This window comes from Rosa rugosa, chromosome 4 (assembly GCF_958449725.1).
Source record: "Rosa rugosa chromosome 4, drRosRugo1.1, whole genome shotgun sequence".
Taxonomy (NCBI): Eukaryota; Viridiplantae; Streptophyta; class Magnoliopsida; order Rosales; family Rosaceae; genus Rosa; species Rosa rugosa.
The window spans coordinates 19,880,646-19,898,504 of NC_084823.1; the positions used below are offsets into that span (position 1 = coordinate 19,880,646).

A 17,859-nucleotide genomic window follows, 5' to 3' on the forward strand; every position below is an offset into this window, starting at 1 on the left:
AAGCATCCCACGCATCCATGCCGACATCTGCCGACAGATCTCCGCAGCACCTCGCAGTCTCCCTCGCGCAGCCACGCATAGCCCCTACAAGCTGCCAAGCAGGTTAGCCTTGCTAGCCCCTGTAACAGCCCCTGCCTTCTGCTAGCCTCGCTGCCAACCACCGCCAGCAGCCCCTCCGGCCACTAGTTTCCAGCGGCCTTTTTCCGGCAATTTTTCGACACTTTTTGGAGGTATGATTTACTAAAAGTTCCCGTTTTTATTGTTTTTCTCTTCTTTTTCTCGAAGACTTGCAACCTCCCTTCTTCTACCCCCCCCCCCCCTTTCTTCTTCATAGGGAAGACCAAAAGCCGAACTGTAGGGGTTCATGCTACCTCCAAGCTTGGAGCTTATTGAGATCTCCAAACTTAGAGTTTGTAGAGAATTTATGATCGACCACTTACGTCATTGCTTCAATATAATCCAATACCTCTTGGAATTGAAGTTTTTGGAAGCGATTACGCTCAGAAATTCCTAATTTCTTGGAAGCGACTACGCTCAGAAATTTTATTGTCTTCGTGGTAGCCTTTTCGCTCCGAAACTAACCCTACTTTCTTGTTGTTTTTCAGGATGAGTAACCTGGACAAGTTGAGCTTCACTCCACTAGAGACAACAGACACAGGATACCACAAGTGGGTTTGAGATGTGCGCTAGCATCTTAAGGCTGATGGGATCCTAGATACGATCCGAGAGCCAAGTCAGAACATGCTTACTCCTCAACAAGCTGCCGCTTTTGAAGCGAATAGAGCTACGAGAGAGGCGAATGAAGCTAAAGCCATAATTCTCATGACAAGACACATGAATGACGCATTCCAGAATGAGTACCTCAATGAGGAAGACCCTAGAAAACTATGGGTAGAACTCGAGCAGCGATTTGGCAACGTTCGTGACTCTCTGCTTCTGTGATTTCAAGTCTGTACTTAACTACAATTTGGAAGCACTTCGTATCAAGTCTTTGATGGAATTCTATGGGCAAAAAATCACTGATACGATGTTGATCGAGAAAACTCTCTCCACATTCCCCGTCTCTGCATTAATGATAGCCAAGAACTATCGGATTGATGATAATGCTGGACGCATCACAAGATTCCATGAGCTCATTGGAGCCATGAACGTAGCTGAAAAGCACAACAACATACTTGTGAAGAACTGTAACTCTAGACCTGTGGGAGCAAAGCCAATTCCGGAGTCTAATTATAGTCGGGCCCCTAATGGAGGGCGCAAGCAGCAGAACCCTAAGGAAAGGGATAATTCTAGACGTTCTGGTCCATATTCCCGCCCTAAAGAGGAAGGAAACTGCCAAGATAGGCGTACATGGAACCGTAGAGGTTGACATGTGAAGAGAGAGAGAGGCAGAGCCTCCGGCTATGGTGGTGGCGCCACCAAGGATCATAGTCGTTCTCAACGCACCCCAATCAAGCCTTGATCAAGGGAGCCTGACCATAATGATGCTTATCTTCGGTGTGGAGCGTCCGGACATTAGGCTAAAGCATGTAATGCACCCAAGAATGTTGCTAATGCGTACAAGACGTATCATGAAGCAAGGGAAGCACATTATATGGAACAAGAAGATCAAGATGACGATCTCGCTCTAAGGGTTCAAGACTTCAAAGGCCAAGATCCAGAGACTGGCGATTTTGATTAAGTCTTTTTATTTTCCAAGAGATGTAATAGGCAATTGCCATATATTTTTGTAGTAGATGCCAATGGTTTAGTCTTTCTTCAAAGTAGGCTCACCCAAAGTAAGTGTAATGTCTAGGAAGGTTTTGAGATTAGTGGTACTTAAGCGAGCCTTGCTCCACCGACATCTCTCTACTCACCTAGCCACATTTATTTTGGAGTTATCGAAAGAAGTTAGACGACTACCATTGTTTGCATTAGCTAGCATTTTGGATTAGATTTTCTTTGGTTAAAGAAACAATGATGTATTCCGTTGCTTATGAATAAAATTTTGAGTTCTTTCATTATGACTCCATTTTGATTCTGAGCATATTACTTTGTGACTAAGATGGCTGGGCCATCAGTATGAGTTCAAGGACATGGAATAGCCCAAGTTCCTCTTGCCAAAATGGCTCCTTGATTTCTATCACAGAGGCTCTCTACGCTCTCAGGGCAAATCGCACCCTATGAATAGCCAACGGATTCCATGCAGAAATGCATGTACATAACAGAAATAAGTTCCTTTGCAATACCTCTAATGATTGCGAACAAAGACGCATCTTTGAGAAGTTTCTGTGTCTCTCTACTGGACTCTATGTCACTATTCTAGCTATTAAATCCAATTGAGATGAGATCCCTTGGATTTAGACACATATTGGCTTTGTCACGATAAGATAGGTCATTCTGGTCATGATATGATGATCCGTCTACTAAAGACTTTACACGGACATCTATTCTTTCGAGTGAGACGAAGTAAGAATCCAAGATTGATTCCCGGACTAAGTGTGACTGCCGCCGCCATTGCCTTTGGCGCCGCTGCCTAGAGCCGCTACTGTCCCCCATGACAATGCCATAGAAGGCGCAACCCGTGGTTATAACACTATGGATGTCAATCCCCATGTCCATGGCGCCATAGATGCCACTTCCCATGGTCCTAACTCCATGATAGGTGATGTAGTCACAAATTTTGCTTCGAATAGCGCTTCAGACGCTCAGGGCCAACCAAAATCCTCATTGGTTATTTCTAAGGCCTCTCGCTCATTTTACAAAGCCCACTCCTTAGGGAAATTAGGACTGAGACAGTCCTATGCAAAGGATATGAAAATATTCATTCTGTTCTTACATAGAATCTGTTGGGATTCTGTGGACTGATTCAATCAACTTGCGGACGTTTAAATATCTGATGATGTTGGTTGACACGCAAACACGCTGGTCACTTGTTATGCCATCGTCCACCTGTAAATGCTGCTTATACTCCCCACATTATCCTATTCAGTCAGTTGGACTTGACAAAGCTAGAGAGTTTACATCGAAGACTTTCGATAGTTATTGCAATGGGACTGATGTTGGACATCATATTCCCATGTACAAACCCAAATGGTCTTGCGGAAACGACTACGATGGTAGCCCGGATATTGGTAATGCGCTCCAATCTCCATATATCCGCATTGGGTTATGCAATGTCACATGCAGCCATGCTAATTCGTCTACGATCCACTGCCACTCAATCTACCTTTGCGTTACAGCTAGTGATCGGGTACAAGTATCTTGTACTTACGCATATTGAGTGAGCCATTTATGTGCCTCTTGAGCCACCACAGCACACTCAAATGGGTCCTCACTGATGAATGCGCAACTACTTTGGATTTAAGACTCCAGCAATCGTCCGCCACTTAATACCCTTGCTAGGCGATCTCTTTACCGCTAGATTTGCGGATTGTCACTTTGATGAGACAGTCTTCTCGTCGTTAGGGGGAGATAAGAACACTGATGTTCGACAGAAACGATAGGAATTGTCGTGGTCTGTCCCCACTATGTCTTATCTCGATCCCCGTTAAAGTGACGAGATCACACATATTTACTGCAAAGATGCCTGCAAGGAATGACGTCCCTACGAGAGGACATAGCGCCACCCTTCACAGAGGTAGGCATGGCACCAGCGCCATAGAGAGTGGCACTCTGGCGTTATAGGCAATGGCTCCAGCTAGGATGCGTCAGAGGCCTATGAGTTCGAAGGATACTTTGGCACATTCCAATCCTTTGATCATCGACACTCAAAATCCGTCTCATGAGAATCTTCCAGATTATGGTTATTGTTGGGGGATGCCTCAACGTCAGTACCTATTCCTGAGAATATAGAGCTCTATAAAAATTACACTAGTGTACATGAGACGTGGGATAGAAACTCCATAATAATTGATGATGTAGTCGCGCATTTCATTGCACATGAGTTTGTTGAGTCCGATGATATCGAACCACGCTCTGTTGATGAATGGATGCCAACGTAGAGAAATTTGACCTAAATGGCAAAATGCGATCCAGGTTAAGTTGGATTCTCTAACGAAGAGGAAGGTCTTTCGAGCCAGTGATGCCAACACCTCCTAACATAAAACCTATTGACTTATGGGTCTTCGTTAGAAAGCGTGATGAGAAAAAGATATGGTAATCTCGCCTTATAGCGCAAGGCTTCTCACAAAATGCCCTAGAATCAACTACGATATTCTCTCGTAATGGATGTCATTACACTCCACTACCCTGTCAGTTTGGTGGTACTACCCTGTCAGTTTGGTAGTTTCCGAATAACTGAACATGCAGCTTACAAATGTGGTCACTACTTATCTCTATGGGGATCTAGATACGAAATATACATGAAAGTTCATGGTGAACTTCATTTACCCAAGTCAAGTGGCTCTAGACCACGGAGCGCATTTACAATGAGGTTGAAACGCTCACTAAAATGACTACTTGATTGGGAAGGGATATTCCCACACGTCTCCATAACAAGTTTCGGATTCTATCGCGGTTCATGTTGGACATGATCTTCATTGGAAGCCCTTAAAGAGTTAAGGGAAACCGCTGAATACTAGAAATCCGAGTTTGAAATGAAGGATCTTGGGAGAACACGATTATGTCTCGGTTTGGAACTTGAGCACCGTGTTGCTAGATGATTAGGCGTTTTGACAAGGTCAAGCCTTCAAGCACCCTCATGATCGTCCGTTGTCTTGATCCTGAAAAGGATCCTCTTCGTCTGAAGTATGATGACGAAGATGTGCGAGAGGCAGAAGTACCCTACTTAAGTACAATAGGTGCATTATTATACTTAGCTCAATGCATAAGACCGGACATCTCATATGTTGTGAACTTGTTAACTAGGTATAGCTCTGCGCCAACGTGACGCCATTGGATTGGTGTAAAAGATATCTTTCGGTACTTGAGATATACGATTGATATGGACATGTTCTATCCCTGCAGAGAGATGATGGATTTAGACCCATCACACACCATAAATGCCGCCAACACTGGCCTGCATTCTCTATCCCCATCCCAAAAAGACATTAGTGTTTTGGAAGGTTTTGCTGATGTTGGGTACCTCTCTGACCTACATAAAGGTCATTCCCAAAATGGTTAAGTGTTCAGTACCATAGGTAAAGACCGCGATATCTTGGAGATCTACTACACAGATCCTAGTCGCTATATCTTCGAACCATCCAAAGATTGTTTATCTTCACGAAGCAGTTCGTGAATGTAGATGGATTGGATCCAGAATTCGCATGATCGAAGCAATTGTGGCCTGAAGTCTACCACAGATGAGCCTACGAGCATTTATGAGGATAATGCTGCTTGATTTGAGCAAATAAAGCAAGGCTGCATCAAAAGAGACAACACCAAGCATAATCAGCAATAACAGACTCTTCTCAAGATCATAATAAACTAGGTTTGATCTGAGGACAGTGTGGCAGACTTGTTTACTAAGTCATTGCCCATTTCCACTTTCGAGAAACATGTTGGTAGCATCATTTGCGGAAGTTATCCGAACTCCCATGACCGTAGTCATCAGGGGGAGATGCCTACATGTATGGTCTCGAAACGTGAAGGGTGTGTTGTACTCTTTTTCTCCTTCGACCAAGGTTATTTTTGTCCCACTGGGTTTTTGTTACTCGGTAAGATTTTTGACGAGGCAACGAGAATAGCACTGCGTTTGGGCGACATAAAGGGGAGTGCTCAAGTAAATCCAGAATATGTATCTGGCTCAAACTCTAGGTTACTTGACGCATCTAGTTGTAATAGGGTTAGGAATTAGAGATATTGTCGGAGATATTCATAGATATCTGATTAATTATACGATTATCTTTCCTTGTACAACTCTGATTCTATGTCTTGTAATCCTCTATATAAAGATGACCCTATTATCAATGAAAACATGACTCAATTCTCTCCCAATTTCAGTTTTTCTTAAACACAATAAACAATAATCAACAAAACCCAAAGATCGGGGTTGTGGGAAAGTAGAGGCGGTTCTTCGTTAGATCTTCCTTTGATAATTAGCTGTACTCGGGGATTTTGAGGTCTAACTCTTGACTTCGAAGGATGATGAGGATCATGAAGACGATTCTGTATCATGAGAAATGACTGTGATAGTGAAGAGCATGAAGACTCTGCTTTTCAGAAGAGGACGAGGATGAGAACCCAGAAAAATTGTTTAGAGCAGGAGGATGAGAACCCAGAAGAAAAAAAAAATATGACATAAAAATAGGTAGATTTATGAAGAAGAACAATCAATGGATGGGAATGAAACAACGTTAACGAATAAATAATGCCAAGTAGTTCATTCCCTGAAGAAGGAAAAAAATCTCTTTCTTTGTGAAAATTAAACTTCATAGCCCAGGAAGAGGCAAGATTGAAAAAGCCTAGAAAAACTGCAAAGAAAAGCAGTACTCAAACCTGAATAAAACATTGTTCAGGAAAAATAAAATAAAATTAAAAACCTGTATCAAACAATGAAACAGAGCAGAGAGCACATCCCCCAGCAAAAATAAAAAAATGGAAAAAAGCTAATAATTTGGAAAGCACTGGAGCTCTTTTAGATAAAGTTGGTTTTTTGGTGAATGGAAAACGTATCGGCTGAGTTGTTGATAGAGATTTGATTTGGTTTCTTTTCTCTTGTTAAATACAAATAACGGAGTTAGTGAATGTAAAGTTAATGAACAAGTATTGGAGGGACAGGTTTGGCACACGCTTTTTGGGGACAGCAGATTCTCTCCCGTATGCAAAGTTGTTGAAAAAGACATTGGATATAGGATAATACTAGGCTAGCCATACCTGGTTAGTCAAAGCTGACCAAATCCACTAAGAAAGTGACACGTGTATGAAGTGGAAACTGAGCCAAAGCAATGAAGAGTAGAAAATAACTCCTCAGCCCCGTAGATCAAAACGATGGCGTCGTTGACCTTCATGGCGACTCTGAGGGCATGACAGTCTCGAGAACGGAGGCGCCGCTGGTTACGAGGTTCAGAGAGATTTGGCGGAAGCACCACCCAATTTGGAGTGATAAATTTCACTACTGTAGACCTTTTTGATGTCGTTCCATCGTACGATTGGTCATTTACAAACAACACAAAGACCACCAACCATTTTAATCATACTGAAAAAAGGTCCAGAAAACATTTGAAATCAAAGAAAACCAAATCCAGGGGACAGAGCCATCGAGGAGTGGCAAAACATCGAACTCTGAGATTTGGGTAGGGCATGCAAACCGTCGCACCAATTAATAATACCCCGTTTCGTGAGGCAACCTTTCGAGCATTCTCTTCTTCTTCAGATTATCCAACCAGTCCCGTGGTAACCTCCCTCGATTCTAATCCGAACGCCTCTCTCTCTCTCTCTCTGAGGCGGAGGTCGATGCAACCAAGCTAAGGAGTTACTATTTGCTGCTCTTCATTGTTTTGACTCAGTTCCCATTTCATACACATGTCACTATCTTAGTGGATTTGGCCAGCCTTGGCTAACAAGTATTATCCTTGGATGTAAGAGCAAGTCCACCCGTGGGTCACCGGATCACCTATTATTCACTGCTTTTTATGTGTATTTTCACTCTCTAGGTCACGGGCACATTGTATTTCGTGCCCTGGGTCACTTTTGTGACCTGCAAGCTAACCTGGTGACCCAAGTCAGTTTGAAAACTGTGCCCGTGACTCAGAAAGTGAAAATAAACACTAAAAAGCAGTGAATAGTATGTGACATGGTGACCCAACAGGTGAACTTGCTCTAATGCAACGTTGTTTTCACATCTAACCTTGTTGATGCAAAGACGCTTACATACACCGAGATCTTTTGCATGTCATCATCACATGCAAATAAATCCAGTGATTTATTGATCGAACAAGTGTCACCTTTGCATTTAAAACAAAAAGAAACAAAAGAAAACAGAATAATATTGGATTAGTTTTGGCATTTCTCTAAAGGGTTATAAAATAGTTTGGCCGGCCTATGTTTTGGTGACCTCTACCCAAATCAATTTTTAATTCAACCAACATTATATATATGAACCTTAAAAAGCTTCATTTCGGATCACTTAGCTTAATATCTTTGTTTCTTTGTCATGGCATTAGAAGAACCTCAACAACCAAAATGGGAAGGCCAAACCTCTGCCGAGCTCAAAGGCTCAAAAGTGCAAGAGGTTTGGCCTCTTCTGGCGGACTTCTGCAACATGGACAAGTGGTTCCCCGGCCTCCACACTTGCTACCAAGTTGGCGGAGTTCCTGGCCAACCCGGTCTGGTTCGGTACTGCGAGCGCGGCACGGATGAGACAACTATCCTGTGGGCAAAAGAGAAGCTACTCACGATCGACCCAATCAACCAGTGTATGACGTACGAGATTGTTGACAACAATATGGGTTTCGAGTCGTATGTTGCAACAATGCAAGTAGTCCCTATCAACAACCATGGCTGCAAGATCGAGTGGTCGTTTGTTTGTGATCAGATTGAGGGCACGAGTTTGGAAGATCTCCAATCTTTCGTTGAGTCTTCACTCCAAGGGATAGCAAAGAAGATGGAGCTTGCTCTTCTATCTAATACTTCTACTAGCATGGGTGATAAACGCTGACTTGCAGATATCTTGTTCATGTAATAATAATGGTAACAATTTTCAATTTGATTGAACAGTTACAGCGTTGACTTGTAGATATCTTGTTCATGTAATAATAATGGTAACGATTTTCAATTTGCCAATTTGGTTGAACAATTACAGTAGTGATCTATTTGTGAAAACTTGAATAAATCTAACTATTAATTTACCGATATGTGATGAAAGAAAAGTGAATCCCACAAATTAAAAATAGCCAAAAGTTGGATTCCTTGGCAAAAGGGCCAAAAAATGGAGTACCATGTTTACAACTCAAGTTCATCTGTGAAATAGATCGGATTTAAGACGATACACGAAACGATATGGACATGATTCCAAATGAAGATTGATTATCAGAGACAAAAACACAACATATTGACACAAGTACAAACACATCAGATTAGTAATTACTACATTTTAGCACATTAAGTCTGTTATCTGTCAAATTTTGTATCATCCAGTCCCTCAATTTTCTCATTTTGAAATTTAACCAAAACTGACTAATGTAACTCAGATTCCCACCTCAAATGGCAAGCAGGAATAGATCACTTACAAAAGCTTCCGCAATTAGATCTATTCTATCATGAATAAACTGGTACTGAATTAAACTAATATCCTCACAGCAGACTTGATGGCAAGTATTTCTTCTTCCCCAACTTTCTTCCAGACACCACCGATCATGAGATGGCCATTGACATATTCTGAGGACGCAACATCTTCCTTATCTGATACACAATCATCTACCGCAGTCTCCCTCATCTTCTTAACACATGGGTTATCAAGTAGCTGCATATCAGAACTACCTTGTCTCTTGCCACTATATGAGTTCGGTTCCCACTTCTCGTTTCTTCCAAGTTCTTCAGGATCCTTTTCAGATGCACAATTATAGTCCAAAACAGGCAGACAGCTGGAATACCCAACAGCACAAGGCAACATTCCAATAGGACACTGGGTCCATGATTTTGCCATAACCCATCTTTTAGAACCTCCAACATCAGCATCTCTTGTTCCCTTCACTGCTTTGCGCTTCATTTGGTGACGTTTAATCAACTCAAGCTTCTTTGCTGCTTGACTTAAAGATTTTTCTTGCTGAACAAATATACTATTTGAACTTGCAAGACAAGTGTTTTCTTCGGTAGCATCCAAATTTGATGAAACTAAGAAGGAGAGTTTGTTGAGTTTTTGCACTAGATAGTCGTCTCCTGTAAGCTTTGCAAGATGGAGGGCAGAATTCATGAGCTGGCTATTAGCAGAAGCTGATACAAGAAGACATTTACGTAGGACATCCATCAGAACTGCTTTCGAGATAGTTTTTTCCGCTGAAGAAACTTTAACCTCATCGGCAGAATCTTTTTCAGGAGGCTTTAATCCTTTGAAACTTCTAACGAGCCATGTAAACAGAGAACAGAGATGTTCAACTTGGCTTATCTTTGCCCCACAGTCTGATGATGTGTTCAACCCTCTTCCTAAACAAAATCAAAAACAGCAACTAAAATGAGATGTAAACATAACATGTGAAATCCACATGCACAGACAACTAGGTATGTCTAGCTGTACCCTCACAGTGTTGAACACAAGTCAAATACTCAGTTAAGATTAAAACTACTACTTCAAGTTGGAAAGTATAGAAAATAGACGGAAATAATGAATTCAAAAGGAAGCCACTGCAAATGTAAATCAACACGTACAACTAAAACTCCATAAATGACATGCATAACTGCATACAGATGAACTTAAAATCTGCATCTAGTTAAGCTCATTTATATGTAGCTTCGATGGATATGCTTTGAGAAAAGCAGCCCTAAAACCAACCATACGGGGACCTACAGAAACGTGGACATTCTTATTCTTAAAAGAGCAAAAGGCAGTAACCCTCTTACCACAGGGCACACTGCAAAAAATCGATGTTGAATTCATATATCCCAATCCAACTGGTTATTTGTAAGAACTTGTACTAACCAAAAGAAAATGCATAAAATTAGCTTTTTCAACCTAAAGGAGTATAGGTCCAGATTGCTTTTTTAAAAACAAAACCCAATATATTTATAGATAATGTAATCTCCAAGGGAAAGCCAAAGAATTACATGACAGCAACCTACTCATTCCATGCAAACCCAAAATTAATATCTAGACTCAGAACTCAGACTCTACAATCATTAACTATCACTCAAGCGTGCCCAGTATCAAAAAGCATCCCAGTTTTAGCCAAGTGAATATAATTACATTATATATGCAGAACCTCACCATAGATTTACCTGTATTTATCTGATAACAGAGCAAAAAATACAAAGAAACAGGAAAAGTGATTACCCATCATTCCTTCCTGAGTCTCAATCATATCAAGAACTGCATGCAGAAGAGCTAGACGTAACTCTGGTTTCTTATTTGAAAATTTTGTTATCACAAGCTTCCACTCATTCAACGACGTAGGTAGGCTTAGGCCCTTTTGGGTGTTTACTGGAAGGTCCGATGAATCTGAAGAGCTTTTAGTGTTCAACAACAACTCCAACAGTACAGATACAACTTCTGAGGAGAAAGACGAATACAACCCAACAAGACTTTTCAATATCTTGGTAACATCTTTTTTATAACCTGAAAAGTAAACCACATCCATTAACAGCCATACATAGAAAACATGCAAGTAGTTAAAGACATATTAATATGCTATAAGCAAAAGAACCAGTTTTTAAAAAATAGATGGCCTCTAATCATGGAAAACATGAAGATGGCTGTGAGTATAGTGTAATCTAAAAAAAATAAGTAACTTACTCTCAGACATGCTTTTAAAGAATCAAATCATAGATACAAAGAATGCATGCAAGTATTTAAAGATGTCAATCTTAGCAGGAAGATCAGGTTCCTTTCGATTTTGCCTTTCAAACTATGGTCTAACTGCCTGTAAAAATACACACATTTAATACACCCTTTCAAACATTCTAACTAATTTATGATTGGCAGTGACAGTGAAAGACCAAGTCCTCTCTGTTCAAAAGGCACAGAAAAGAAACCCAATTCTGAGCTCATTAATAAAGTAAATGCGCCCTCACAATTATTGTAATGACTAAAGACAAAAGGAACAAAAGATTGATGGAAATAAGAAATTATGTTTTGAATAAAACAGAGAAGGGGAGGGGTTTGGGGGAATAGGTCCTGCTGCATTGGTTCTATTGTTTTTGAAAGTATGCACTCCAACTATTACTATCAGTGAGAAAACAAAATACTTTGCATAAGAGAGCTTATAGGAGTCTCCAATTGGTTTTGAACTGGTGTCTAGTGGGTTAACACTGTGTGTGAGACTCAATGGCCACAAATGCTCCTTGCCATCCAGTTTGAGTAATGTTTAGCTTGAGCCCACCACACTGAGGGGAGAGATGGTGGAGTGGTATCCCACTTTGGAAAAACAAGACTTTGCATAATAGAGCTTATAAGGGTCTCGGTGCCTATACACATCATCAATCAGTTTTGGACTGGATGCCTATAATACTATAGCCAACCAAATCCTTGTTTTCACCACAAAAATGATCGTATCATTTCTTAATAGTAGCAATTTTAACAAAGTAAGAACATTCAATAGATTTCCGCTCAGTAAACCGTACTGCCAAATTTAACTGGGATTGATTATTTGTCCATTCTGGAACTACTTGAAGCCTTGACATTATTCTATCCAAGCATGCTATCTTCTTCAATAAACATGTTATTCCTCACCATAGTAGAACCAAGAGCTAAGCCTAGAACATTTTGACATAAAGTTGGGCGGTCAACACCAGACAGGTTTTGACAGGGCCCCAACCAACACCCAATGATACAGTTTAGAAAAATATTGGGTTTCTGGGATTGTTGGCCTTTGAGGTAATAATGCTGGGATTCCAAATGGAAAACCCACACAGATTTGCTAAACATTCTGGTTGACAAATTTGTGAGTTGTGACTGGTTTAATACGGTTTAAGATAGAATGCTCACCAGATTTATACACAATTGTATGAATTTATAATTCGTGCTAAATGATAGTTTCAGCAAACCAATCAAATATTACAAGCCTGTTGATTCAACTATAGGTCCAAACATTCCCTATTAATTCCAAACAATAGCCCGATTTCATTCCATATCATTCTTGAAACTATTTCAGTCTAATTACAAAGACAAAATAAGAGACAGTTGTATTTCAGTTTTTAGTTACGGAGAGACAGAATGAAACACAAGGAAAAAAAATAAAGTAACTTTGGTACTCTACAAGCAAATCTTCACTCCAAGTCTCACCTATTTGAAAGCCAAAAAGTTTGAGGGAAATCTCTCATTTTATCTTCTTTTCTTTCTTTCTTACTTTATGCCCAAATGGCAGCAAGTATTAGAAACTAAATGTTTTTTTTTTCTTTTCAACCCTTGTTTCACAGGGAAACTGAACAAAAAAGTTAGTGCACTAAAGAGATGACCACCTTCTGAACGCCAAATTGATAAAGTTAGTGATTGATCTTACATCTAGATTTTGATGAACAGATCTCGCCAGTCATTATTGAGAAAAATGTATTACGCTCACAAAGCCATTTAGTATGTCTGCCACCTATAGAACAAGCGAAATTCAACACAATAACAAGCACTATCAAACAATAGTAGATATTTTAAAACTACACATTAACATGTGATCCCTACTTTTACAGTACTTATGTCCCTGACATTACTGCTTGCATGCCTTTTCATGCATACAGCCTTTTAAGCTGGCAAGTTGTAGTGCAAATGCTAGGCCAGTGGCAAAGACAGATGTTTTTCTCATATCATAGAGTGATTCTAAAATAAATAAATAAATGAATAAAAAGTGCATCACAGAAGCTTTAAATCAGACGATTGCATTACTTCTCTAAGTACATCACATCAATTTCACATCATGCTAATCTGAAGCACCGACTCTCTACTTTGGTGGAGTGTCGAGGGTCAGATACCTGCCAACACAGCCCAACACAGCGAGACACAATACATGGCAGTCATAATATGTGTACACGCCGGTGAAGAGAGCCATTATGGCATGCACAACACAAGCATCAATTGGTATAGTATAACTAATTTAGAGTTAGCTTAGCTGATTAGCTATATATATAACAATTCTCCAAAACATAACAAACCAAGGAAAATTCTGAGCATGCATTTAGGCATTAGAGGAATCACAGCTCCCTGACTCTAAGAACACATAACATGCTGTGCTTGTTCGTGTGCACAGCATAACTAAAAATATAGTTTACATTATTTGATGCAAGGTAAAGTGAAATTTTAAAAGGACACACAAACGATACTGCTAGAAATCAAATGACAAGGTCCCAACAAGCATATTTTTCATTGTAATGAAACTATTGTGGCCGCATTTTAACATGAAAAGTTTTGTCATAGGTGCAACAGCAAATTGCACTGTGTGAAATCAAACTCGTTCGAAAGCATCAGAAGGACCTATAATCCAGTCAAAATTTAGGCACTATCAACAAACTTGAAGAAGAAAAGATTATCGTACCACGTTTTTCTTTGACTTGAGAAGAACGCAAGTGGGGAGTCATTTTAGCTCTCAAGCAGGAAGCCAATTCACGGAACTTTGACTTTATTTCATTTCTGATGTTAGCACTTCCAGTGCCTTGAAATGGAATTGCATTCTTCTGAGGTTCCCAATAATAATACTTCAACCAATCAAGGGCCTGAATACACCAACCATAGACATAGTTTTAAATCCCAAACTCAAACCAAGTAATTTCTTTCGAAATGTATATCAAGTTTTCAGTTAAGAACAGAAGAAAAAAGATTGTCATTATTGCTAGGGGGAGCTGGGAAGATGAATGAACATGAAATTGTGATTGTGGAACTATGTTAAGATAACTGTATAGGCATATCTTAAATAATAATAATAATAATAATCGGTAATATTCATGAATTCAGAAGTCAGAACTATAAGAGACTTAACCTTATCAAAAAAATACAAGTTTAAACTTTACTATGTAAGATCTGAAAGTTCTACCCCACAGAGTCGAAAACAGAAATATCTGAAGTCAACAATATTATTTTTCAGAACAGAACTACAGATTATGATCTTGTCAGTCAGTCAGTCACCAAAGGCGTTGGTCTAGTTGCAATAGTTTCAGAATTACTGGGAATTTTAAGAAAGAATCCGGTATAATCAGAAAATATAGGTTTGCCTAGTGTCTTCATACAATGTGGCTTCTCCTAAGCGACAAATCCCAAAACCAGGAAAGTCTTTTTCTTTTCACCTAAGGAAATGGGAAGGGAAGAGAGATAACATGTGTCCTTCCACAAACTTGTGATTCATTGTTAAGACAGGACACCAAATAAGACAATTTGTCCGTGCTGAATTGTTAATCTGCTATAGCATATAATTATCTTCATAAATTTTAAGTGTCCGTCCTATGAGGATGTCAGCAATTATCTCTTTCAAGTTGGAAGGGATATGACTTGGTAAATCACCCAAGCAGATCTTGGTAGGATATCCATTTTAAGTATTAGCTACCCAATAAACTTAGAAGGTTAAAACTTTGGATAAGCATTAGATAAGTCTGCAGGAACCAAAGTGCTGGACCCTTATCTGTTTAAATTCAAAGCATTTTGCATACCTTAATTGAAGCGCTACGAACAACCTGAAGAGCGGGAAGTTCACGATGAGATCCCTCTGGAAATTAAAGCAATGACAGAGATAAACAAGAGAATTTTAATCCAAACTATCACAAGTGTTCAAAAGATTACATGTAAATGCCTACAAGAGTATGTAAGGGCTGATTGCTGATGGTTAATGTGGTTTAAGCTACAGAAAAGCTGAAATGCCAAATAAACTGACCATATATAAATGATACATACCAATATAAATTACTAAGTTAGAGTTGCTTACCATGACGAATATCAATCAGTGATCGTGGAATGCCAATTGCATCAGCAGCCTCAGCAATTGAAACCTCATTTTTCTTGCGTGTCTTCTCAACAACACAATTCACAAGCCTTCAGAAAAGGGAAAACTAGTGTGAAACAAATATGTTTATCTATGCATACAACCCATGTAAACATTCCCAGCAGTAATCCACTATAGTTTTGAATAATAATATATAGACATATACAAATATATAAATGAAGCCCAATTTTTGAATGGCCAATGAATTACAAATACATAATCTCTCTGTTCTATGCCTGACCATGTCAAATCTTAAACAAGAAAATCCACAAAGAGCTATACTAACACGTTAATTTTACTAGTATCAGACATATACTGGGACAAAAAGAATTATAATAATAAATACTGCATAAATATATACATATATTTAGAACTTCACCTTGAATTGAATGATGCTTTCTTCAATTTTTTTACTAGATTATATGAGGTCAATAACTCTTAAAGACTTTCTTCGGAATGATTAGCACTCATTATCTCCCTAACATTATGAGCTCTTTCCCAGACCTATCAATTTTTTTTAGTAATCTTTTTCTTCAGCATATATTTCATAGAATGACAGACTATAGGTAGAGCTGAATTCTAATGTAAACAGGAAAAAGTGAAAGACTCATTAAATTCTCGACACTGGTGAATGTATGGTTCATCAGTAACCATTGCCACAAAAAAAAAAAAAAAAAAAAGGGGTCCACAGGGAACAACTAGCTCGTGCATCCTATGGATTTGTTGTCCAGTTAAAAGTTTTCCTACTTGTCACAGAAATTAACCTTGACTACTTCTTGATCAGCCATTCAACTCAATCCATACACTACAAGATGATATGGGAGTAAAAAAACAAGAATGCAAAAACCAAAACATTATGTTAACCTCACCTCATGATTGCCATGCAATATAGCATGGCCAGCATTTCCTCAGAAAGTGAAGAATCACTGGACTGGTCTGCTCGGCAATTATCCACAGCATCATTTGACTGGTCCTTTCTAAAATTTACAAAAGAAATCCATGTCACATTACTTTTCGGTAGACATCAGAGCTTAGAATCATAAACTATACACAATTACACAGCCACTGTGAAACAGCATTTCACACCAAACAAAACAATTGCAATAACAGATGATTTAAGAAGTCGAGGTTTGAGTCAAATTTCATAGGAGGTACCTAAAGTGAGGATCTTTTTGCTGAATTTCAATTATTGAAGCAGTAACTTCGATCACAGCAGGAACACATCCTCTGCTTCTCCATGCCGATATCTGCAAACAACATCAACTATAAAATCATTGCCTCTCACTTTGAATCAAAACCCTGCCTGTTCAAACAAACTAACGGAAAAAATACATGTAAACACAATATACAAATCCTAAGAGTTCTGGAATAGCATAACAAGAGGCAAAAGGAGGAGCTTACTCTTCTCAAAGCGGAGGCGACGGAATCAGGTGAATTGGAAAAGAGAGCTTCAGAGACCGAGAGCCACTCGTCCCAGCTCAACCACGGCACCAATTTGTGGCTGTACGAAGACGAAGACGAAGACGACGTCGTCTCTACCTGGTCATAATCCCCTGGTTCTTCCATAAACCCTAAAAGCGATTCCATCGGAACACTACTCGAGTATAGTGAGCACTGGGCTTTCAATGAGGGAGGCGCCGCGCCAAAGAGAACCAACGCCTACTCAAGTAGAGTCTTTTTACCCTTTTCTCGATTTGACGGGTTTAGTCCCCTGGTTTTTCCGGGCTCTGTAGGGTTATTTCTGTCTATTTCTTTAACTCGGGGAGACTAAAATCACACATTAGTATGGTTTACTGAGACCTTTTAGTCAAACAAATAACTTTTTCTGTCATAAAAAAAAAAAAATTAACTTTATAGAATAAAGAGCGGCTCTATGCAGACAATTTAAATTGTTATATAGACCTATTTAATTTAATTTCTTTTACTATTTTAAATTGAAATGATAAATTTATCCTTGCACATAAATATTTTTGTCAAAAATAGCATTTGGACCAATATCAATTAGTTTCGCAAATCACAGGGGTAAAATAAATATTTTTAAACCATAATGTTAATTTTGAGCATCACTCCAAATCACCTGTTAGTTTATAACTTTTACCCTTTAAAAAATTGAACTTGTTATTTTGCTTATAGTTGTCACCTGTGTTCAATTAGTATACCAATAAATACAAGGAGCATAGGGGACAAGGACATGCCTTCTGGTAAGTTTTTATGGCTTTGCCCTTGATGATATTGGTTGTGGCAGTGACCTTCCATAATAATAAACCGCGGCGTTTCGTAGGTGGTGGCCGCCTTCCATAATAAGTCAGTTATTGCGGCAGCTGTGGCCTTCCAT

At 39.3% G+C, this 17,859-nt stretch overlaps 2 protein-coding genes across 3 annotated transcripts; one reads left to right on the forward strand and one right to left on the reverse strand.

Annotated features, from left to right (window-relative positions):
- The first annotated feature begins 7,991 nt into the window (after positions 1 to 7,991).
- Positions 7,992 to 8,701, forward strand: LOC133745694 (lachrymatory-factor synthase-like). The gene has a single exon (XM_062173809.1). The coding sequence runs from the start codon at positions 8,075 to 8,077 to the stop codon at positions 8,576 to 8,578; it is 504 nt and encodes a 167-aa protein (XP_062029793.1). The 5' UTR covers positions 7,992 to 8,074; the 3' UTR covers positions 8,579 to 8,701.
- A 270-nt stretch (positions 8,702 to 8,971) lies between these two features.
- Positions 8,972 to 17,184, reverse strand: LOC133745693 (protein LAS1). 2 transcript variants are annotated; one of them, XM_062173806.1, is made up of 9 exons: positions 16,926 to 17,184; positions 16,680 to 16,771; positions 16,394 to 16,501; positions 15,468 to 15,574; positions 15,196 to 15,251; positions 14,091 to 14,268; positions 13,071 to 13,154; positions 10,907 to 11,188; positions 8,972 to 10,062 (listed from the first exon to the last, which is right to left on the reverse strand). In XM_062173806.1, the coding sequence occupies exons 1-9, from the start codon at positions 17,109 to 17,111 to the stop codon at positions 9,200 to 9,202; spliced, it is 1,956 nt and encodes a 651-aa protein (XP_062029790.1). In that variant the 5' UTR covers positions 17,112 to 17,184; the 3' UTR covers positions 8,972 to 9,199. The 2 variants fall into 2 exon arrangements, with proteins under 2 accessions (XP_062029790.1, XP_062029792.1); XM_062173808.1 differs by lacking the exon at positions 13,071 to 13,154 and having other exon boundaries at positions 16,926 to 17,183.
- Between the last annotated feature and the right edge of the window lie 675 nt (positions 17,185 to 17,859).